General features: G+C 37.7%; 1 protein-coding gene across 1 annotated transcript in view; it reads right to left on the minus strand.

The window, feature by feature from the left end:
• The window catches only part of DDX10 (DEAD-box helicase 10), a 268,814-nt gene that overhangs the window by 196,197 nt on the left and 47,977 nt on the right, over positions 1 to 24,640 (minus strand). The window contains exon 13 of the mRNA XM_028105941.2: positions 23,002 to 23,464. Within this exon, the coding sequence (XP_027961742.1) occupies positions 23,002 to 23,464 (463 nt within the window). The remainder of the gene's footprint in view (positions 1 to 23,001; positions 23,465 to 24,640) is intronic.

The raw sequence follows: 24,640 nt of genomic DNA on the forward strand, positions 1-24,640 counted from the left end.
TTCACAATAAATTATAAGAGATTTTTGCATTAGTTTAAGATATTTCATCAAAGGAGACTCCCCACAAGTTTAGAACCAAAGACTTGAAGAGGTAGAGGAGTCCATGTAACTCAATTCCTCCCATAATAAAACCATTCATCTGCAGTTGATATATGATAAAAGTCAGGGAGACGGGGGTGGGGGGTGTCCATGAACTATGTACCAAGTAATTCTATGTATTTTATTTTATACATTTGAAACATTACTCTGAGTAGGGGTTTCAGGCATTATCGGACCCCTAAAAGGGTCCATGGCAGGAGAGGAAGAGGGTAACATGAGAGAGAATGTGAGGAACTCCAAACAACAGGGAAACGAATTTACCGCACAGGTGTATGAGTTCACTATCATTTAACTTCCGAGTAGAAAACTTACAATTCAGGTCTCCCATTCTCTACTATCACATTTGCCAAGTGAACCTTAAAGTTTAAATCGACCCTGTAACTGACTTTCAGTCCAAAGTAACAGTGTTATAAAGCAATATTCACTGCTGAACATACTAAAACAAAAGATTTCTTTGAGGTTAGCTTTTCTGATTGTTTCCCAAAGAAGAAAACAATGACAGTCAATTCAAGTAGGATCTTTCATGTCAGAATCTTAATATGGCTTCTCATTTCCATCAACTAGAACATTCAAAGTAACAGCTGTACTTCATACAGATTCTGCAATTTTATTTTAGCTTTGACTATAATAATCATGATTGTTTCTTCTTCAAGAAAAGAAATTACAAGCTCAAGATAAAAATTACTTTTACAGAGTACTTAGAGAATTGCCCATATTTCTAACCAATAAGTTCGATGTAGAATTTCATAAAATAGTTCTTAAATACTAGTTTAACCTAATTTTCTTACCAACAAAACAAAAACCTTTGTTAACAAAAAGTGCAAGTGACTATTTTAATAATCCATTTGCAGGTAAGAATAATTCTACTTTAATCAAAATAGCACCTGCTTGAAATTCTTCACTCTTTAAATGACCATTAAACAGTTTTGATGGGGTTTCTTTTATAACAACTCGATTTTATTAACAAAATTCAACACATTCAATGTGATTCAGCCACGGTTTACTTTTTGATGTCTTACACACTCTCTATGTACTGACATTTGCAGAAAAAAATTATAGCAGTGACACCTCCAAGAAGCTTGGAGACAGAAAGCAAGCCAAGCATTTAAAGGAAGCATTTAATAAGATTATATGGTTTCTCTTTCAAGCATAACAAAAGAGAATCAGTCCTTTGACCTTTAAGCATCAAGAGAACCTTCAATCTGGACTTGATAAAACATGCAACCTGTCAGTAAGCTAACAAACTTGAAGAGTGAAATAAGTATGTTCCTTGAACAAAAGATTCTCATGAATAACAGTGTACATGCGAACCTGGAAGAATTAAAGTACCGTGGGGGCACCTTCATGGCTCAAGCGTTGGATAAAACTCTCAATCTCAGCTCAGGTGATGATCTCAGGGTCATGAGACTGAGCCCCACGGATGGCTCCACACTGAATGTGGAGCCTGCTTGGGATTCTGTCTCCTTCTCCCTCTGTCCTCCCCCATGCCCAGCTCATGCTTGCCCTCCCTTTCTAAAAACAAATAAATAAATAAATAAAAATTTTTTTAAAAAGGTACCTGTAACAATTCTCTACTTCAAATTGTGTACAATAATGGAGTCCCGTGATATCACTACTCTGGACTCTAATAACATCCACATAATTGCATCTCAATAAAGCTGGGGGGAGAATCCAGATGTAGAGTTCAATAGTTCATATGCCACCCATTCTGTGGTCCTCTGTATTCCTACCTCACTATTAAAAATGATTATCCATGACAATATTAGTGCTGAAAAGCCAAAAATAGGTACTAAGCAAGGACACTCACTTCTTCAAACCTTAATCAGATTTAGTTTTCCTAGTACTTGGGGTATTCCTAGATGTCTAACTGATTTCTATTTTAACTCAATCATAATCAAGTATCTACTGTGTATGAATCCAACCCTTTTAAATATATTGAAGCTTATTTTATGACTTAGTATATGATGCTTTATGAATACAGCATGTGAACTGGAAAAGAATGAAAATTTCACAGTTATCAGATGTACTGCTCTAAAATATCAATTAGGGGGTGCCTGGGTAACTCAGTAAGTTAAGCAGCCAATCTTGGTTTCAGCTCAGGTCATAATCTCAGGGTCCTGGAATCAAGCGCCGCATCAGACTCTGCACACAGCGCCCGGTCTCCTGAAGATCATCTCCCTCTCCCTCTGCTCTTCCCCCTACTTGCTCTCTTGCATGCCGTGCACTCTCTCTCTCTCTCTCTAATAAGTAAATAAAATCTTTTTAAAACTAAAATAAAATACTGATTAGACTGAGGTGATTGATAGTGCTGTCCAGATGGATCCTCAGTGTCTTCCTATGTCTTTTTAATCTACTAGCTCTATCATTTGCTGACAAAGAGTTAAGTCCCCTGAAAAGATCTGGAGCTCTCCTTCCCAGACTATGTCTTCCAGCAGTCTCCTCTCATCCTGAGGGCCATAACTGCCCTAGCCCCAACCCCTTTTCCCCAGACAAGAAACACTGCATACTTTCTATGTGAATTTTTTCCTACTCTGTAACTGTGGCCCATCCTTATGGCAAAATTACCACGACAGAGAATCTACCCTGTGTCAGTCTCTTCTTGAAAATTTTGACTCCTCTCTAGAATCTGTTTATTTTTGTTCTCTCAAGTCCTTAAGTTTCATATTTTATCTAAAACTTGTAATTATTACCTCAAGAGGGTCAATCCATTAATCACTTATTATACTTGTACCACAGAAGCCTGTATGCAAACAAACCTTTTACATAGTTTGCATGTGTGCATGTTTCTGCCTGAACCCTAATAATAAACCTAGTTCACCCAAAAATCTCAGAAAAGCCAGAATCCATGAAAAGTTTGGTAAAGCAAATTCTATGAATCAATAACTATTATTCCATGAAAAATAATATATTCATCAAGAAGAAGATCAGTAATAGTCCTGATTTGATGTGCATTTAATTAAGATAATTCTGATGGCTATGTTGGAAGATGGATTTGAGAAAGGAGATCAGTCAGGGAGTTCAGTCCAAAGCAAAGAATGGGGAGAGGAAAATAGTAGACATGAAGGAAACGGGGACTGAGCCAGAGTAATCACAAGTACACAGCTAAGTAAACAAGTTAGTTCTCCAGAAATCAAAAGGCATGTCAGGGGAGAAGTCACAAATATTCCGTCCACACAGTCCACAGCATGAAAATATTACGCCTTTACTCTTCTCTTCATGTTGCTTATATTCGCATCTATCACCTCAGTCTACCCTCCAGAAATGGGAAGTAAGTAGTGATTATATCAAAACTCTTCCACACTGTACTAAAAGTGGGCCTTCCTACTGAATCACCACACTATGGCCCACTGAGCCAAAAGGAATATATCCTTTTCAATATAGAGATCCAGGTCAGTTAGCACATAACAGGAAACCTATCTGCTATCCCTGATTTATACTTTGATCAGAATGATCTACGGAAAATAATTTTACATATAATCATACTAAACATTCATGGGCACCTGGGTGGCTCAGATGGTTAAGCTACTGCCTTCGGCTCAGGTCATGATCCCAGGGTCCTGGGATCGAGTCCTGCATCGGGCTCCCTGCTAGGCGGGGAGCCTGCTTCTCCCTCTGCCTCTCTCTCTCTCTGTCTCTCCCCCCCCCCCATGAATAAATAAATAAAAAGTTTAAAAAAAACATACTAAACATACATATTTTAAGTAGCCCCTATATACACTATCCAGGCTCAAGTTCATATACTGAGCTTCTTAATCTAGTACAACCCACCTGTTCAAATTTAGCTTTGACTCCCTCATATATATCTTCACAATGGGACACATACATTTCCATCTGCAAGCTTTGTTTACACTATTCCCTTGTTAAAAACAAAAGGTCCTTATAATCACAATTCTTGGCTAAATCCCTTTCTTCAAGTCCTCAATTCAAGTCCTGTCCTCACAGGTCCTTGCACTGCCTCCCTCCAAAACATTTCTGCAACACACCTAAGCCAACAGGCATTGTTATCATCACTTAATGCTTATGTTCTCTATACCCAACCAAACTACAAACAACACAAGTATAAGCATGTCATTGGTCATCAGGAAAATGCAAATCAAATCCCCAATTATACACCACTTCACACCCTGTAGTATAACTAGAATCAAAAATACATGGGGCGCCTGGGTGGCTTAGTTGGTTAAATGTCCGACTCTTGGTTTCAGCTCAGGTCATGATCTCTGGGGTCATGGAATCAAGCCCCATATCAGGTTCTGCACTGAGCAGAGAGTCTGCTTGAAAATTCTCTTCCTCTGCCCCTCCCCCCACTTGCACACCCAGGCTCTCTAAAATAAATCAATCTTAAAAAAAAATACAGATGATGACAAGTGCTGGTGAGGGTGTGGAAGAATGGAACCCCTCAACACTGCTGGTGGAAATGCAAAGTAGCACAGCTACTCTGTTAAACAGTCTGGCAGGTCCTCATAAAGTTAAACACAGTTACCTTATGACCTAGCAACTGTACATACCCAAAAGAAATGTATGCTTATATGCATAAAAAAATCTGTATACAAATGTTCATAGCAGCGTCATTCATAATTGCCAAAAGATGGAAACAACTCAAATGTCTATTAACTGATGAATGGATAAACAAAATGTGGTATATCCCTACAATGGAATATTATTCAACCATAAAAAGAAATAAATACTGATACATATAACAATATGGATGAAGTTTAAAGACATTATGCTAAGGGAAAAAAGTCAGTCACAAAAGACCACAAATGATACCACTTATATGACATATTCAAAATAAGCAAACCTGTAGCGATAGAAAATAGATTACTGGTTGTTTATGGCCAAAAGAAAACGGGGGTTTGAGAAGTAACAGCTAAAGGGTGTGGTATTTCCTTTTGGAGGTGATGGAAAAGGAACCTAGACCACTTTCATTTTCTTTTTTTTTAAAGATTTTATTTATGTGACAGAGAGAGAGTACAAGCAGGGGGAGGGGCAGAGGGAGAAGCAGGTTCCCCACTGAGCAGAGAGCCCAACGCGGGTTCGATCCGAGGACCCTGAGATCATGACCTAAGCCGAAGGCAGACGCTTAACGACTGAGCCACCCAGGCGCCCCCCTAGACCACTTTCTTACACCATACACAAAAATAAACTCAAAATGAATTTAAGACTCAAATGTGAGACCTGATACCATAAACCTAGAAGAAAACATAGGCAGTCGACTCTTAGACATCAGCCTTAGCAACATATTTATGGTTCTGTCTCCTCAGGTAAGGGAAACTAAAGAAAAAATACACCATTGAAACTACATGGAAATAAAATGTTTTTGTGCCACAAAGGAAACAGTCAACAAAACAAAAAGACAACCTACTGAAAGAGAATATTTGTAAATGATACACCTGATAAGGGGCTAATACCCAATACAGAGAACTTATGTACAACTCAACACCAAAAAATACCCAATGAATAGAAATTTTTTTTAACGAAATTTTTTAAGGTATGGGTGACCAAGAGACATATGAAAAGATGGTCAACATCACTTAACACCACGGAAATGTACTCAAAACCACAATGAGATATCACCTCACACCAGTCAGAATGGCTAGTATCAAAAAGAAATAACAAGTGTTCACAAGAATATGGAGAAAAGGCAACCCTGATGCACTGCTGGTGGGAATGTAAATTGGTGCAGTCACTGTGGAAAATAGCAGTGAGCTTCCTCAAAAGATGAAAAATAGAAAATTCCATATGATCAAATAATTCCAGTACCAGCTATATGCCCAACGAAAATGAAAGCACTAATTCAAAAAGATATATGCACCTCTGTGTGTACTGCAGCATTATTTCCAATAGCCGAGATATGGAAGCAACCCAAGTGTCCATCCACAGATAAAGAAGATGTGGTATGTGCGTATATATGTGTGTGTATATATACATACAGTGGAATACTTCTCAGCCATAAAAAAAGAATGAGATCTTGTCATTTGCAACAACATGGATGGACCTACAGGGTATTATGCTAAATGAAATAACTCAAGAGAAAAACAAGTAACAAATGCTTTCCCTTATACGTGGAGTCTATAAAACAAAAGAACAAACACAAATACTGAGAACAAACTGATGGTAGCTGAGGGGAGATGGGGCGGGAGTGGTTGCAATAGATGAGAGGTTTAAGAGGTACAAAATTCCAGTTTATAAAATATGTAAGTCACAGAGATTAGAAGTACAGCATAGGAAATATAGTCAATAATATTGTAGTAACATTGTAAGGTGACAGACAACACCTTATTAGAGTGAGCAATGAGTAATGTATAGAAGTGTCAAATCAATATATTGTACACCTGAAATTAATATAACATTGTATGTCAATTATACTTCAATAATATTTTAAAATTTTTTTAAAGGAGGGCTCTCACTTTTAGAAGTCACACTTTAAGATGAATCTACATCGTTTTCTTTACTTGACACTATGATCAGATTTATATTTAAACTGCAGTAAGTAGTCACAGTAGTAAACCTGGGTAATACAAAAACACATCAATAGAAACTATCCTTTGCTTGCTTCCCTACTCATCATTTCCTGCAAAGCTCTTCTATTATCCTGAACCTGAATGACCACAACCACTGCCCCCACCTCTGCTCATGCTCTTTCCCTCTTTGTCCAGCTACCGAATCCAATACAACCTTCAACACTAATCAAGTCCCACCTACTGCACAAAGATCTCCAGGACTCAAGCACATAGTTCTTGTTCAAATTCAAAGCACTTTACTACTACAACTAAATACTTTACATTATTTTTCTTACATTTCTGTTGTTATTTCACAAAATGCTTCCATATCAATATCTTATCTCCTCAACCATGTAACTTTCTTAAGGGCTGACAAATGTGTTTCATATTTGGTATAGCATCATGTTCATATCATGTAAATTTAAAAAATAAAATATAGGAGGGAAAACGTGGCAGAGAATATGAAGTCAACTGACACAATCCCAAAAGCTCAGTCTAGCCCATATGCTTAAAGGCTCAGGATTTTCATTCTTTTGGCAGTAGACTTTTGAGTCTGGGTACTATGAACCGCTTCAGTGAAAGTAGGAATAATGAGTCCCTGAAGTAGCTGTGGGTGTTTTTACAGAGATCTCAACAAAGTAAGAAAGAAGCTTGTGTACTACTAAGTGGACGAGCAGAGCCTTTTAACCTGAGAAAGCCAGAGACATAAATAGCCTCATCAAATAATTATTTCTTGGCATCTGCTAAGGCTTTACATTTCACACAATGTGCACAACTCAGTAAATGGATGCTCCTGGAAAAAACTTTCCAACTGCAATGAAACTACTCTTGCCCTCAACTTCTGAGCTGAGGAATTCCTAGAAAACTACCTAAAGCCTTCCAAATTAATAACATAAATGACAATATAATTAAGCATAAATGAGTTGTAGGTCCGAATTTGAAAAAGCTTATGAATCATCTTTCTTCTTTATACTGCTAAATACACTCTTGGCAAGAACACATAATCCCAACACAAATGTGAACACATAGACCTGCCAAAACAATTCTTTCATTTCTGGTTTAAAATATTAGATAATTTTGATTATCATGCTTATCCACACATGTCTCAAGAGATAGCACAACTACTACCTAGTAGTTTTTAGAATGCTCCTGCAAGCTTTTTTTTTTTTTAAGATTTTATTTATTTGAGAGAGAGAGACTGAGAGAGAGAGCGCGCATGAGAGGGGGGAGGGTCAGAGGAAGAAGCAGGCTCTCAGGGAGCCCGATGTGGGACTCGATCCCAGGACTCCAGGATCATGACCTGAGCCAAAGGCAGTCGCTTAACCAACTGAGCCACCCAGGCGTCCCGCTCCTGCAAGCTTCTTAAACGTGGGTACAATAGGACCCAGCGCACTAGATGAGGAGGAGCCTTTGTGCAGCACCTGCCTCTGCCTCTGCCGAGGTTAAATCTGCAGCTGAAGAAGGACACAGCTCTAGGGAGGGGTCTCATAAAGTCTTCTGGCAACAGTGATTTATACACACACCTTTTGTCTTAACTCTACACAGAACCACCTACATGTTTAGACATGAAACAAGCCTTTGATGGGAGAACATAAGGATCAAACTGATCTCTACAAGTGAACTCACTGTAAAATAAAATTATGGGTGGTTCAATGTAAGAAGTTAGTTCTTCTTTTTTTTTTCTTCACAAAATACTTTATTAAATTTTTAGGATAAAGGAATTTTTTAAAATAACTATGATATTTTAACAAGCTATTGAGTATTTAATGATGTTTTCAATTACAAGAGTGAAAAGAAGATGGGGACCTGCTTTGTGTGTAAGGATAGGGGCTTAAACACTGACCTTTTAAACAAAAGCAAACTGTACTCCGTTTCAAAGTTTGTGAGACTAATTACTCACTGACATCACAAGGCCATTCCTCCTACAGAAGAGAGTTTTACACTAACACAGCCCACTAATACTTTCTGTGGCTATCTGTATGAGAATGGAGTGAGATCTAGTACATTTAGATCCAATTCAATTTCATAAAGGTTTGGTACTAAGCAAAAATTTAAAGTAATCTACACAGTATTTAAAAAATAATTGAGAATTACAACTTAAGTCAGTTTTTCTAAAGAACTTCCTCCACCATCTTTAGAAGAAGGTGGGCAGCCAGTATTTCACTTACTATTTTTCCCTAGAGAAGACAGAGAACCACATCAAGGAAACAGGACCAGAGATCAAAGCAACCAGTATGAAGAGGACAGGATGATGGGTGGATTAAGAGAGGTTTAGGAAAAATTTCACACAAGATAATTACTGTTATCTAACCCAGCTTCTGAATTCCAATACTAGGGTCCTATCTAAAATTAACCCAATTGGCCAGCAACCATTTTCTGACTGCTTATGTTCCAGGTACATTTTTCTATCAAATGGTACAGTCTAAGTTGGGATAAGGAATCTGAATAAACACATAAAATGTCAATTAGATTTGAATTTAAAAGGTTCTACTCATTTTACTTATCATTCACCTATTTCATTCAACAAACATCTACTGAGAGCCTACTAATGTGACAGGCAATCCTGATGGATACAAAGACACAAAAATGAAGGACACACACTCACTACCTTCATAAAGGTATAGAGTATGGTGGGGAAAACAAAACAATATGATAGTGCAGCGTGGTCAGGGTTATGACAGCAGTAAGCGTAGGCTGCTGAGGAAGCACACTCTGGAGCACCTATTCAGTCCCAGCAGCAAGCATAACTCCCCACCATTTTAGGGCCTTACCAAACACAGAAGAATCTGTGTATCTCTGGAATTCATGTTCATCATTTAAAGGGAAGTAGTTGTTCTGTATTCTGACTTGGGAGAAGCAGACCACAACAAAAAGACAGATGTAAACAGTACTTCCTGCGGCTACCTAGCTTCAGGGGACAATCTTCCATGGGTCTCTGGTGTTTCTTTTTTTTTTTTAATTTAAATTCAATTTAGTTAACATACACTGTATTATTATCAGAGGTAGAATTTAGTGATTCATGAGTTGCATACAACACCCAGTGCTCATGACTTCCAGTGCCCTTCTTAATGCCCAACACCCAGTTACCCCAGTCCCCCCAACCACCTCCCCTCCAGCAACCCTCCGTTTGTTTCCTGTAGTTAAGAGTCTTTTATGGTTTGTCTCCCTCTGTTTTCATCTTATTTTATTTTTCCTTCCCTTCCACGATGTTCATCTGTTTTGTTTCTTAAATTCCACATGAGTAAAATCATATGGTATTTGTGTTTCTCCAACTTATTTCCTTAGCAAACACCCCCTAGTTCCATCCACATCATTGCAAATGGCAAGATTTCATTCTTTTTGATGGCTGAGTATATTCCATTGTGATATATATGTATCACATCTTCTTTATTCATTCATCTATCAAAGGACATCTATCTGGCCATCTTCTTTCCATTACTCCTCCCAATTGTCTTTCAAGGATGTCAATAGAGCATACGGGCTTGGAAGATAAAGACAGTATCTCCCTTGGGGGCAGCAAACAGATTCGTTCCTGGCCAGGTTAATAAAGGTAATGTCTCCTCCCTGGGTGAAGGCTGGACAAATTTGCCTCTGGCCCTTTTCTAAGATGAAGTTCCTTAGCAATCACACAAACCTACTCAGTGGATGGCACCAAGCTGTACCACATTCACATGGTCCCTGTGGAATTTAGGAACAAGAAAACCAATGCAAACTTGAAGCTCCTTCCTGCAGCTGGCTATGCCATGAGTTGTCTAGCAACATAAATCAAAACGTGGCAGGCATACTTGTTAATCTGCAAGTGGAGTGGCATTTCAGACTCTCCACAGTTCTTGAAACCAAGAAATAACTTGTTTTTCTCTCTTCAGTAAATAAAAAAAGCCAAATGAATCTGTAATTTCTGCCACATATGAGAGCTAGTCAATGGGAGTGAGGAAAGGAAGAGAAGAGAATTAACCCAGTACCCCATATCTAATCCTGTAATTATAAAACCATTATACAAATCTGGTTAGCTAAACTGGTATTAGTAGTCAGGCTAGAAAACAAATAGTGTCCTGAAGCCTGTCTGATAGCATGTGTTTTGGCAATTAAATACCTTCTCCCTCTTCTTGTCGAATAGGGAAATTTAGAAATGGAGTATTATTTTAAAAACACTCATTAAAAAAAAACAATACTTTGTCCAAGTTATTAAATAAAATGGACCAATAGCTATTAAAATACATATTACTAAATGTGCTTGAAATTGAGTCAAATAACAACCCTTAAGAGAAAATAGTAAGGAGAAAACAAGAGTCACTAAAAACCAGCTTTTCAGATTACTTAAAAAAAAAAAAAAATTCAGTCACAGAAGATGTGGGTGGGGAGTAGAGAGCTTAATAGAATTTTACCTAGTCTTTGTTTTGTAAAATTCTACTTTATGGACACGTCAGCAGCTAGGAAAAACAGTCTAGGTAGATCAAGAGATACAAAGAAAACAAAACAACGCTGAACCAAACCATAGGAGAAAACAGGTTATTTAGCAAGTTCTTACTAAGTGTGTTTGGAATATGCAACCATTTCAAACATTCTGAAATTAGTGTACCTTCCATAATTAGGAATCACAGCAAGGAAGAAAGCATTGCTCTGTTGCTTTCCCTAACAAAAACTAGCAGATATGAAAATTCGTGCAGGTGACAGAATTATTCTAATCATGATTACCCAAAAGATGTAACAGGAAATATGCCTTTTTAATTTAGAAAACAAACTTAAGAATTATTATTTGCAGGCAGGCCCTATAGTGATTGCTACTAAGAAATTAAGTGATTCGGGGCGCCTGAGTGGTTCAGTTGGTTAAGCGACTGCCTTCAGCTCAGGTCATGATCCTGGAGTCCCGGGATCGAGTCCCACATCGGACTCCCCGCTCAGCGGGGAGTCTGCTTCTCCCTCGGACCCTCCCCCCTCTCATGCTCTCTCTCTATCTCATTCTCTCTCTCAAATAAATAAATAAAATCTTAAAAAAAATTTAAAGAAAAAGAAATTAAGTGATTCATTTATTCCACCAATGTGAGGGACGGGTAGAAAGCAGATTAACAGTAAGGAAAATTCCATCAAGAGAGATTATCAGTGAAAATATAAGCTGCATCTTTTATGTGCTCTCAGAAAAATTGCAATATGTGATTTCTATTTCATGCAAGTCTAATGCTTAGAATTTTCTTCATATATTCCAGGGACATTTACTAAGGCACTTGTTTCTGGAGCTTAAAATTAATGCACTGTAAGAATCACTACTGTGTTGGCTTTATTAGAACTGTAACAAAATATCATTCTGTTTTCAATCATTTATAATGTCAAACAAAAACCAGCAGATTTTCTGTCCAACACTGTATCAGGACCGTCTGTCACCTTTATTCTAACAACCACCAGGCAAGCTAAAAGAAGAAAAGAAAGGAAAACAAACCAAAAATAGGAACAGCCTTCTGGAGGTGGAAATGTCCAGAGATTGATGATCTGGTACCCGTTTAATAAACTTTTTGTCCTATAGTGAAACATTCCTGACTTGAAATATAAAAATTTTAAAAATCAGTTTATTAAAACTTCATTGTAGATGTTTCCAATCATGACTTGTTTAGAAAGTTACATTATGTATCGCTTTATTTTGACACTAGGGATGAAAGTGCTATTGATGAATGCCACAGGAGAGACTCTGTGAAAGAAAATGACCCCAAACTACAAACAAGTGGTAAGTACCTACCCATATCAAAGATGCTGCAAACCATGCAGCAACAAGAAATGGAACCCGATCTCAAGGAGAGTCATCTCACTACACATTTCTTTCATAGTCAATGCACCTATCGAAGACCAATTTACCAGTTCTTCCTCTTAACCTTCCTTCCGTCCTTTTTTGAAGGGGTGAGCGCACAATTTAAAAAGGGAACCCAGTACCAACGGGAGTCAAAGAACCCTCATACCTCAGGTGTGGTGGTGTCCCTCAGAGAGCCAAATCCCACCCATCAAAAATAACCCAAAAGACATGGAAGGCTTAAAGAGAAACTACACAATTTTCTAAATGACAAACAGTATGTTCCACTCATTAAGCATCATTCATTACACACACAAATACCCCACAACAATGTATTCTACTATGGCCATATAAACAGAAGATACATAAACAAGAAAAAAAAATACAGGAGACTCTGTGATCCAAAATTAAAAGGAAAACCACCCAGCCTAGAGAAAGACAAGGCAGCAAAAAAGGCAGAGATGGCGCCAAAAAACAAAGTTTCATTTTACTTTAATAATTCTTCTTTAATGTTTTACAACATTATTGGTCTATGATGGATTGTAAATTAAACACTTAGGCCTTGAAAAAACATAGCTTGGGAAGCAATGCCCTGAAAACTTTTAAAATTTAAGCCATCATGAAGTCAGCATGCCAATCGTATTCTTACAAGTATTGTCAAAAGTAAAGCCTCACATACAATGGCTTCAGGGAGCCGGAAAGAGAAGCGCTCAAGCACCACCAATCACACCGCAAACCGGAGGAAGCTTATTTTACATGCCCAATCAGGAGGAGGGAAAAAGTTCTCCCCACCCAGCAACAGGCCAGCCAATGAGAAACCAACATACTTAGCCAATGAGAAAACATCATCACCGGAAACTCTTCAAAACAGCCCCTCCCAACTTCCTCCTTTCCTCAAAATCAAACCCCTCTCCTCTGTTGTCTGGACTTGCCTATGGTTTGTCATAGTTTTTCTTTCCTTTTTTTTTAAATACTGTTTTTATTATTTATTTATTATCATTTTTAGAGAGAGAGCGAGCACACGAGTGAGGAGGAGCAGAGGGAGAGAAAGAGAATCCCAAAGAACCCCATACGCAGTATGGATCCAGAGGGGCTCGATCTCAGGAGCCTGAGATCATGACCTGAGCGGAAATCAAGAGTTAGATCTTAACTGAGCCACCCAGGCGGCCGTCTGTCATAGTTTTTCTGTCTTGAATTTCTATTATCCTAATAAATTCCTGAATAAATTCATTTTGCTGGTAAAATAGCTGGCTTGTTTTGTTTCGTTTCTACTGTCAACTGTATACAGTCAATACTTAGGCTTTAATGTTACTGAAAAAAATTGGCCTTTCTTAATGTACAGGCATCCCGTTCCCACTGAACTTTACTGAAATGCCACTGCTCTGGCCAATTAACTTGCTAGCAGGGCTCCGGGAAGGGCCTGAAATCTCTACATTCCCTTTACCCAGTCTAGCTCCCAGGCTCCATCAACCAACCAGCAAATCTCACACAGCTCAGGGCACCAGCCAAGATAGAGTACTTTAAAATGTTTTTGAAATAATGTATTTCAACAAAAGCAATAAAGTAGTCATCAAGGAAAAAACAGAACTTAAGGGGGGGGCCTGGGTGGCTCAGTTGGTTGGGCGACTGCCTTCGGCTCAGGTCATGATCCTGGAGTCCCTGGATCGAGTGCCGCATCAGGCTCCCTGCTCAGCGGGGAGTCTGCTTTTCCCTCTGACCCTCCCCACCCTCATGTGCTCTCTCTCTCATTCTCACTCTCTCAAATAAATAAATCTTAAAAAAAAAAAAAAAACAGAACTTAAGGACTTTTACTGTTTCAAAATTCAGTATGCTTTTTGTTTCAAATTACATATGTATGGAGGGAGCACAGCAATCTTTCCAGTGCTTAGAAACCAATAAAGGTCTTAAGCCAGCAATGGCAGAAGAGTGCTTTACACCGCCCAGGCAGGGACCTCTGACCATTCTATTTGAAATTGAAATCCCCCAACCTGAACCCTGCCTCCCCCTTACCCTGTTTCATTTTTCCCACAACACATGCACCTATTTTTTTGTCCATCTTCCCCCACTAGAACTTAGGCTCCATGATCATGGTCAGGGAATGTTGTTCATGTTCTCAATACCTGGTACTTAGCAGGTTTTCATTAAGCATTTGGTGAGTGAGTTAATTTTTCTTAAAAAAAAAAACCTATGAAGCCTTCATTTAATAAGCCTCCATTTCACCTGAAATGCAAACTTTAATGTCAAGCTTCACATCAAAGCAAACGTGATTTAACTCTGCCTGTCACCAATAAATGGCACTGTTTTAGCGGCTGCCTTGGACTCAGTTTCAGTATGTATCTTTGAAGCTGTTCCAAAAACGTATATTGAACAGAACAAAATAAAATGGAAATCTGTTCAGACAAATTTGAGAGGTGAAGAGAACATGATGAGTAAAATCCACTGCTTCCACAAATACAGTCCTCCTGTTAAACAGTTTTAGGTAAGTATACATATTGACTGCTAAGACTTCAGAACAAAGGGTCTTACAAACAATATTTTGGAAACTCACCTATTCATAATGATAGTACTTGCCATATTAGGTTAAATTCTCTACAGTTACATTTGTTAGAGCTATAAATATAAACAAGCACTTGTTGATGACTTTGAAAAGCTCCTTATTTCTGATTATCCTAACAATCAAGCTCAAGGGCAATTTACAGGGCCCTCAATAATAACCTATTTCACATTTCTTTCAATACCTCCAGTTTACTTTAAGTGAAGATAAACATATCCTGATTAAAAATAAAGTTTCCAAAAGTTAGGCTATAAAATTAAGTCACTAGAAAATTCAGTAGCCAGGGACACCTGGATGGGTCACTCCATTAAGCGTCTGACTCTTGATATCAGCTCAGGTCTTGATCTCAGGGTTGTGAGTTCAAACCCCACCTGGGCTCTACAGTGGGCGTGGAGCCTACTTAAAAAAAAAAAAAAAGAAAAGAAAGAAAATTCAGTAGCCAGCAGATGCTTTAAGTACTGAGGATGTATAAAAGTAGGAAATGAAGGGGGGAAAGTCAAAATATTGTTCATACAATAATGATTCAGCATGTGAAAGAATAAACATCAAGCCAAAAGCTTTTAGCTTTCCATTGTCAATTTATGTCTTCAGGAAATCATATGCATAAAAATTTCAAATAGGGAAGGAAGGAAAATATCTATCTATATAACAACTCAGTATGTACATTTGACTTTCAAATCACACAATAACTATTCCTTTGGAATTGGAATGAAGTCTGAGTTACAATTAAAGAATTAAGAATGGAGGGGCGCCTGGGTGGCTCAGTCGTTAACAGTCTGCCTTTGGCTCAGGTCATGGTCCCAGGGTCCTGGGATTGAGCCCAGCATCGGGCTCCCTGCCCGGCGGGAAGCCTGCATCTCCCTCTCCCACTCCCCCTGCTTGTGTTCCCTCTCTCACTGTGTCTCTCTCTGTCACATAAATAAATAAAATCTTAAAAAAAAAAAAAGAATTAAGAATGGAAACAAAAAAAAGAAAAAGCACCTGTAGGAAGACCAAAGAGCATATATATGAACTCTATTCGAACTACTCAACATTTAAGGTCAAGTCATCCCACCATTGCTCCCCTTCACGTACCAAAAATTGAAGGGAGTACAGTAATCTTGACTCCTAGGTTTTAAAGAGCTCTCCCTTCTGTTTAATTCAACTAAGCATTATATAAGAAGACCCTTGCACACCAAGGTTATGGCAATCTCAGTAGTCACTTGGTACAGAACAAAGTGAAATTAAGACATTCAGGGAGGTATATCATGAAATGCCAAAAAGAAAAAAACTAGTGAAATAGAAAACTGGAATCCAGATATCAGTGAGATGAAAAAGTAAAGGCAGGCTTCCAGGAAGAGGATTGCATCAGATAGGCCCAGGTACAAACTCCAGTTACGCCACTTCACTAACTGTGCAACATTAGGCAAGCAACTGAAACTTTCAGAGTCTCTTTCTTAACCTGCAAAATGGGGGTAATCCTGCCCAAGACTGTGATAAGAGTTTAATAAATGATATACAATAATCAAAGTGCATGGCAGTTTACAGAAAATGAATATTCATCACTTCCTGATACTTCTTTTACAAAAACTGAGTTGTCTGCAAGAAATTTCGGGAAATAAGCTACCCTTTTAAATCAAATAATTATGGTGATAAAATACAGCTAAAGCAGCACTCTCCTGCAACAATTCATCAGTGTGTCTCACACATTCCCCAAACAAAGGCATTACTTCTTCTAATGCCTATTTTTAAATCAACAGTCTTTAAATATAAGCAAAATCCATAACCTAATATCTTCTACACAGTATCTTCTAGAAATATACTGCACAGTATTAATATCCACAAGAATATTGCCAGGTGACTGGACAGAGAACTCCCCATCCAGAAAATTAACATAATAATTTCATTTACTGATTCCACATGAAATAAATATCTATTGTTAATACCACTTTTAGTTCTATTTATAAGCAATCAATCCATTTCTACAAGGCACTGTGTTTCCCTAATATAGTCTGATTATATCAATTATAAACTCTCCATAAATATTTGGTTGTGATGTCAACTGGACCTGTGATATTAACGTAGGGTTTAGCACTCCAGATCAATGCACAAGACTGAGAATGTGAGAAATGCTCTATCCACTATGCTATAATCATAAAAGCCAATTAGTTTTCTAATATAACACCTGGAGTTGTATTAGAACTGTCTCTCCCCCTTATCTGTATGTTCCTATTACACTTTATCAAGTGGAAATCGTAGCTAATGTTAACTACCTCCTTCTATGTACACAACTGTGCTGGGTGCTTTCTATTTCTAATCACAAAAATTCTGCCAAGTATACATTGTTAATGGACCCATTTTACAAACACAGACACTAAGGCTCAGAAAGGCTAACTACTGAACATCGCACCAAAAAGAGCTCCCCACAGTAAACACATACTTTCTTGTGGTCATGGTTTTTCTCACTCTGTACTCTTTGCTTAGAGTGCTTACTTACTCCCCTGCTCCTATTAACACCTATCCATTCTTTAAGGTAAAATTGCTGCCCCAGGCCATATTCTCTCCCAGGTGCCAATATTAGAACTTTAAACCATTTGGTTACATGATCGAATAAATGAAGAGAAAGCTGGAATTCTCTACTGAAATTTTGGTTTAATAATCAGTTACATTAACTCAAGTATAAGCCTCTAAAACTCACTAAGTCCTGAGCACAATCCCTGGCACCCAGTTGGCACTCAGTAATTTTGCTCCTGGAAGGAGGAAAAAAAGACAAGCAGGAAGGAGGAGGAAGGGGGAAAGAGAAAAGATACAGGGAAAAGAGGCAGAAAAACTCCAGCTCCCGTTTATCAGAATCTTGACTCAAAATTTTAGAAAACTTCTCTAAGAGGATACTTATAAATAATAGTAACATTAGCTAATCTATGCTTTACCACCGGGGAGTTCTTGCAATACCAAGAATTTTCATGCAAAAATATAAGACTCCAAGTAAACAGAGTATAGATTCTACTCTAAACAAATTATCATCTATGAGTATCATTCAAATCTTAAGGCTGACCTAGGTTTACTCTTCTGATGGCTTTAAAAGGACAAGTGCTAAGTTAAAAATGGAATCCACTTCAGTCTCATCTCTAAACAATTATAAAATGAGAAAGACAAAAGCATATGCTTAGAGATTTCATTCTTCTCTTTAAGAAAATGTTTTAAAATCATTTTCAAATTCATCACCTAAATTATATATTCATATTCTTCTCTAACACTGTTTCCTTGGAGGTCAACTTTCTAGTCAGCAGCCAATAAAACTAGCCAAACACAAGTTTCTTCCCCATGACAGGAGGTCAGCCAACCTCTTACTGCCCTGTTGTGTGATCACGCCGGCTGGACTCCCTCCTACGCATCGCTTTTACTGCTCTGTCACTCATGGTTCGCTCTCCAGTGCTACAGAAATGGGTTTGTCTGCCAATGCCTTGATCCTGTCAAACAGCAAAGGCCTATGACAGGGCAGTCTTCCAGAAGACACTGCTTGCATCCAGCACTCAGTACCTCTCCTCTCCATTCATGCCCGGGTCTAAAGAGGTAAACACATCAATTCTGTATTCCACATGTCAGCACACAATGAGCAGCACAAAGTTACTTAAAGTGCTGTCAATTACGCCGACATCAACCACGTAGAGCAAGCAAACTAAGTACCAACTATGGTAGGCAACAGGACAGAGGAGAAGGAGAATGCGATTTGGCATCAGAGATAGGTTCTGAATACTGACTCCACCACTGTGCCTTTTTGGAAAAGTCATTTAAAAGGCCTGTGAAATTTAAATATCATCATCTGCCTTTCCTGTCATGAGGACAAAATGAGAACTTGTAAGAATTTGGTATATAATAAAACACTAAATACATTATTTTACCAATAACAATGATAGGATTATTAAATAAATCCCATGTCATCTGCAATCCGATGTGTCTCCACTGGCTCCAAACTTTAAATGAATTCTACAAATCTCCTCCCTTTCCTAAGGAGGCAAGAAAGGAAAGAAAAGATAATTGCAACAAAGAATAGCCTGTGATTTAAGTAATGTGACCAGTTCTCTGGTGTGTCTGGTATGTTGTCCCCAAAAGCAATTCTGAAACAGGAGCAACAAAAATACAAAGACAGCGGTGTCTGAAAAAGGACTTAGTTTCCCAAGGGGAATACATTCATTTATGTGTAAATAATAGTATTACTTCCATTTGACTATGGTTTGGTTTTCTTTACTTTCTCAGGTCTATCCTTAAAAATAGGTAATAAAGGAAGAAAACAGCCTCCAGTGAGTACAACTCAATACTAAAATATAAAATGCAAGAACAAAGGCTAAAATGGAAAGCTGATTTGTGACTGCAGATGCAAAAATCACACTCAAAAACCATATGTCTTAAAAATATGATGAAGAACCAAAAAGCTGATGATAATTTGAGCACAAGTAAATACTGACTTTGAAAGCCCGAAGGCACATAATATATAGAGCTGGCAAGACTAGGTGAGGGTGGGGGCTTAAAGGCAGTAAGCCTTTGTATTTCTATTTCAGCCAAAGAACCAATGATTTCAACTCTGGCTGTGTACAGTACTAGGGGATGTGCAGGAAGAAAGAGAAAAACATTCCTTTATCAGCATCTCAAAATCCATGCTGTTCCAAACTATTCCTCACATTTGACATACAGGTCATATATTTCTAATTTATTACATCTAAAATAAATCATGTAGGTATTTTAAAGAGAGAACTTTTTATAGTATACCATGCAAATGTATTCTTAATTAGATCTTTACGTCATTTACTGTTAGGTAATTTCAACTACTATCTAAATTCCAAAGCTGACCCTCTACAGGTATATAATTTAATGAGTGAAAAAAAAGGAAGTTATTTATGCTAATGTTTATAGAAAATTAAACAAAACCTTTTCAATCATTTTTAGTCAATCAGATAAATCTTGTATTTTCAAAATCTTACACAGTTTCAAAATATAGGTTTCCAAAAATAAACCCCACATGCATGAATTATATAATTCACAGCAAATAAAACTATCAAGGCAAAAGAATAACAAATTTAGTAATTCACTCACTTTTTCATGAGACATTTTTGAAATTCAACAGGACTTAGACACTGTATCAGGCCCTGAAAACATACTGGTCAGTAAGACATTAATTTCAAGGTATTCAGAATTCAGTAAGGGATGCAGGCCAACACACAATTCTGTGTGACAAGGGATATAAAAAAAAGTTTAAAAAGCCAGAGACAGTAACTAACGTTTAAGGACATTTTGGAGATCAACAGAAAAAAACCAGTACAGGGGAAAAGCAGGGCAAAACATAAGCAATACACATACACAGAAATTATACAAGAGAAATAAATGAATAATGTTCGGTAACAGAATCGAAGAAAGATAAATTCAAATGGTAACACATTTCTCACTGATTTTTTTTTTCAAAATAGTAAAAACATGTTCAGTGTTAGAGTAAGTAAATGGGCAAAGACAGACAAGGTCAGTGGGACAGTGACTGTGACCTCTCTGTAGGATAGTTCGGCAAAATGTATCAAAAGCTTTTAAAATGTGTCACAGTCCCAAAGTCATTAGAAGAAATTAAGCCAATATCCCTCGTGAACACAGAAATAAAGATCCTTAACAAAATACCAGCAAACAAAATCCTGCCATAGATAAAACACATCATGACTAAGTTTATCATAGGAATTTAAGGTTGGTTCAACACTTATAAAAAGAAAAAACAATATATCAACAGAACAACTTATATGTTCACCTTAATAGTTGAAATAAGAAAGGATCTGACAAAATTTTCACCATCTATTTTGATAAACACACCAACCCACCTAGGAACAGAATGGAACTTTCCCATCCTGATAAAAGTAGTTACAAAAAAACCTATAGCTAAAATCAGATGTAAAAGACTGAATGTTTTCCCTCTCACAGATCAGGAACAGAACAATGATGGCCACTCCCACCACTGCCCTTTCAACATACAGTATAATTAAGTAAATGAAATGAAAGAGACACAGATTGGAAAAAAGAAACGAAACCATCTTTCTTCACAAACTCCATGACCATCTACAGAGAAAATACCAAAGATCTCCAAAAATAAAGCCACTAGAACTAATAGGTCAGTTTGGAATGACTGGCATTTCTATATACTGGCCACAAAGAATTATAAAATTATATTTTATATAAATAATAAACAGTATTTCTATATACTGGCCACAAAGAATTATAAAATTATATTTTAAAAGTACAATTTATAATAGCATTGAAAACTATGAAATAGTAAGAGATGAATCTAACAAAAAATGTGCAAGATATGCATACTTAAAATTATAAAACCATGCTACAAGATTTTAAGGCCTAAATAAATGGAAAGATATGCCATATTCCTGAATCAGAAGACTCAAAATGTCAATACTCCCCAAATAGACTTATAGATTTCAATGCAATCTCAATGACAATATCATCAGATTTTTTTGGTACCAATTAACCAACTGATTCAAAAACTTATGTGGAAATGCAGTGCGCCAAAAAGAACCAAAACAATTTTTTTTTTAAATATCAAGTTGGAAGAATTGTACTACCTAATTCGAGTTTACCATAAAGCTAATGAGGATGGGCATTACTGGTCAAAGGATGGCTATAAAAACAAAAGTGAGTCAAAGAGACCTACACATACATTGTCAACCGTGGACAAAGGGTCAAGGTTACTGGAGAAAACACTACTTAACAAAGGCACTGGTTCAACTGGACATCATTAAAAAAAAAAGAAGAAGAAGAAGAAGAAGAAGAAACCTTAACCCTTCCCTCACACCATACACAAATATTAAGCAAAAATAAACCCTAACCTTAAATTTAAGTACTAAAACTATAAAAGTTCTCAAGGAAAACATAGGAGTAAATCTTTGTACCCTTAGGTTAACCACAGATTTATCAGACACCACACAAAGTGTATCAATTCTGTAAGAAAAAGTGATAAATCACACTTCATAAATGAGATCAGTATCCTTGTTCTTGATCAATCAAGTCAGAATACCTAGGCTCAAATTCCAACTATGCCAGTAACAAGCTGTGCACCTCACTATCTTACTGTCTCTGTGTCTTAGCTGCTTTTTTCTTCTACCTGTACAATGAGATAGTACCTACCTCACAGGGCGTTATTCAAAAACCAAATGAGATAATGTTCAGAAAATGCCTGATTATACATTAAGCACTCAGTAACAATGTTTGCTACCTTTCCAAGATTTTTATTTAGTTACTTAAACACCTACCCAAGTTTCAAAGTTTAAAATTTAGTATTCTAAGACTACTTAGAACTTTATTAAACACTGTATAAAAAAATAAGGGCTCAGCTTCATTTTTTATTCAATTCGCTTTAAAGAAATGATTAAGACATACAAAACAGGAAGAGACCTAAGGAAGGGGAGGAGAAACACATTTACTATGCACCTACAAGTACTCCAGAAAAAAGGTGCTTTATCTGAATTATCCCTTTTATTTCTCCTGGCAGGTAGCCACGGAGAAACAAAGGATCTACATGAAACGTTTAATAAACCATCATAAGTGGCCTTTAAAAAGGAATGCTGGCTTTCTATTTAAGATACTGGGTTGGTGCCCAAAAGCAAATATCTCATTAAAAGTAAAATTCATACTTAGGGAGATTAAATCATTGTAAGGAACATTTATAACGATTTAAATCAGAAAGCAGTATGTTAAGAATCACAGTGAAGGATCCTCACACCATAAACCTTAGAACCCCATCACCTGCCTTCATTAACACTATAACCATGACTCCAGCTACTTTTTAAAACATGCCTCAGAAGAATGGCAAAGGAGAAGATTAAATTTGTCAGCCTTCTTAGAGTTCCCAAAGTTATGAACAATGAGAATTCTCAGGCACCTATTCCATCTTTAAATATGGAGAAGGAGGGGAGAGTTCACTGCAAAGAAAGTCATTCCACAAGTTTCTCCTAGTCTTTATTTCCCCCGTATTTCCCCAAAGGCCACACAAACAGCACAGGGTAAGAAGTGGCAGGAAATAACAGAAGAGCCTCCACTGGGGGTAAACTTACCTGTAGTGCTTTGTTGTCTTGAAGGTCCCACCCAAAGACGTTGTGCCGCTTCACTGTAAAGAAATCAGCATCGTGTCCATCCTCCTCCTCCTCGTCTCTGTCCAAGAACCGCCCAGGAGCATCCTTGGACCCCCCGGTGCTAGGGACAGATGGAGGCTGAGACTCTTTTGCTTTTGCCAGTTTCTCTTCCATTTCTTCCTCATCTTCCTTCTCTTCTTCCTCTTCATCACTGGTCCCGTTAGCCAGTGTGTATTCTGTCCCTTCTGGTCTTTTCCCACCTTTCTGAAGGATGGACATTTTCTCATTGAAGTAGGCTCTAAATTCTTCCACTTCATCATTGGTGAGGGAGGGAGCCCTTGGCTCAATTACTTTATTATCTTGGCTCACCACCAATTCTTTGGCGGGTTGTTTCTGCATTTTCTGAAGAAATCTTACCCGTGGTGCCACAGCAAGACCAAGAGACCTTAAATATGAGCAAATGAAAATAGTTATCTCAGTACACTGATGGTGTGCTTATGGTATTATGCAACAGTTAAGACTGGAGATCTAATTGGGAAGCTTTTTTTTAAAGAAAACACTCCTCTGAGATACAACTCAATCTTGACAGGTTAGATGATCCAAAAGGCAAGCCAAAAAATACAGAACACCTCTCAGAAAACATTAGAAATACCCCATTTTTCATTAAGAGGTTAACAAGGTATGAAATAAAGAGCACAAGACCAGAAACAAGGAAACAGCTCAGGTACTAAAGCTGCCTATGTTCAGTTCACCCCTCTCAGCCTCAGCTTCCACAAAGATGGGGTAGGAGTACCTACCAGGCCCGCCTCACAGCTGTTCTAACAACCCGACCTGCTAAGTGAAAAAGCTTTGCAAAACGTAAACACTAAAGCTGAAAAAGACATGGACATGGAAAAAGACGTGAAAGGACAGAACAGATCTCTGCAAAGAATAAATGCGAGTTATCACTGTCCTCTCCTCTTAGACACTTAATATGACATAATCACTTCTACAAAAATAGGATTTCTAAACAAGAGATCAAAAAAGAAAAGAGAAATTATTTTCTCTTTCTAAGATCAAGATTCACGTTATGATCAGGTCTTTCCCCGGTCATCAAAAAAGAAAAGAGAAATTATTTTCTCTTTCTAAGATCAAGATTCACTTTATGATCAGGTCTTTCCCCACTCCTAAGTTCTGACGGATTGGAAATAAACTCGTAAAGCCAGCCCTGCTGTGATAAACAGCTAACATTATGACATGGATCCACTGCCTATTTCCTATGAGAGAAGATTCAAGAAACTGAGAGGTGCCGTGGTAAAAGCACAGACTCAGAAATGGGACTGCTGAGGTTCAAATCCTGACTGTCACCCACTAGCCGTGTGACCGAAGGATGTTACTTAACCTCTATTCCTCAGTTCTCTTATTTGCAAAATGGCATGATCAGTATCGACATTAAAGGGTTGTTGTAAGAGTAAAACGAGTTCATAGATGCCATGCATTTAAAATACTGCCCGGCACATACACGGCCACTACCGAGCACTTGCCATTAACTGTTATGGGGACCACAGGGTGGAATCACAAACTCACATCCATCAGAATGTCTCTCTCAGTGTATTACAATTGTATTTATGTGTCTCTCTCA

This window comes from Eumetopias jubatus, unplaced genomic scaffold (assembly GCF_037043125.1).
Source record: "Eumetopias jubatus isolate StellerSeaLion01/CBP00866 unplaced genomic scaffold, mEumJub1_p1.0 scaffold_13, whole genome shotgun sequence".
NCBI classification, from domain to species: domain Eukaryota; kingdom Metazoa; phylum Chordata; class Mammalia; order Carnivora; family Otariidae; genus Eumetopias; species Eumetopias jubatus.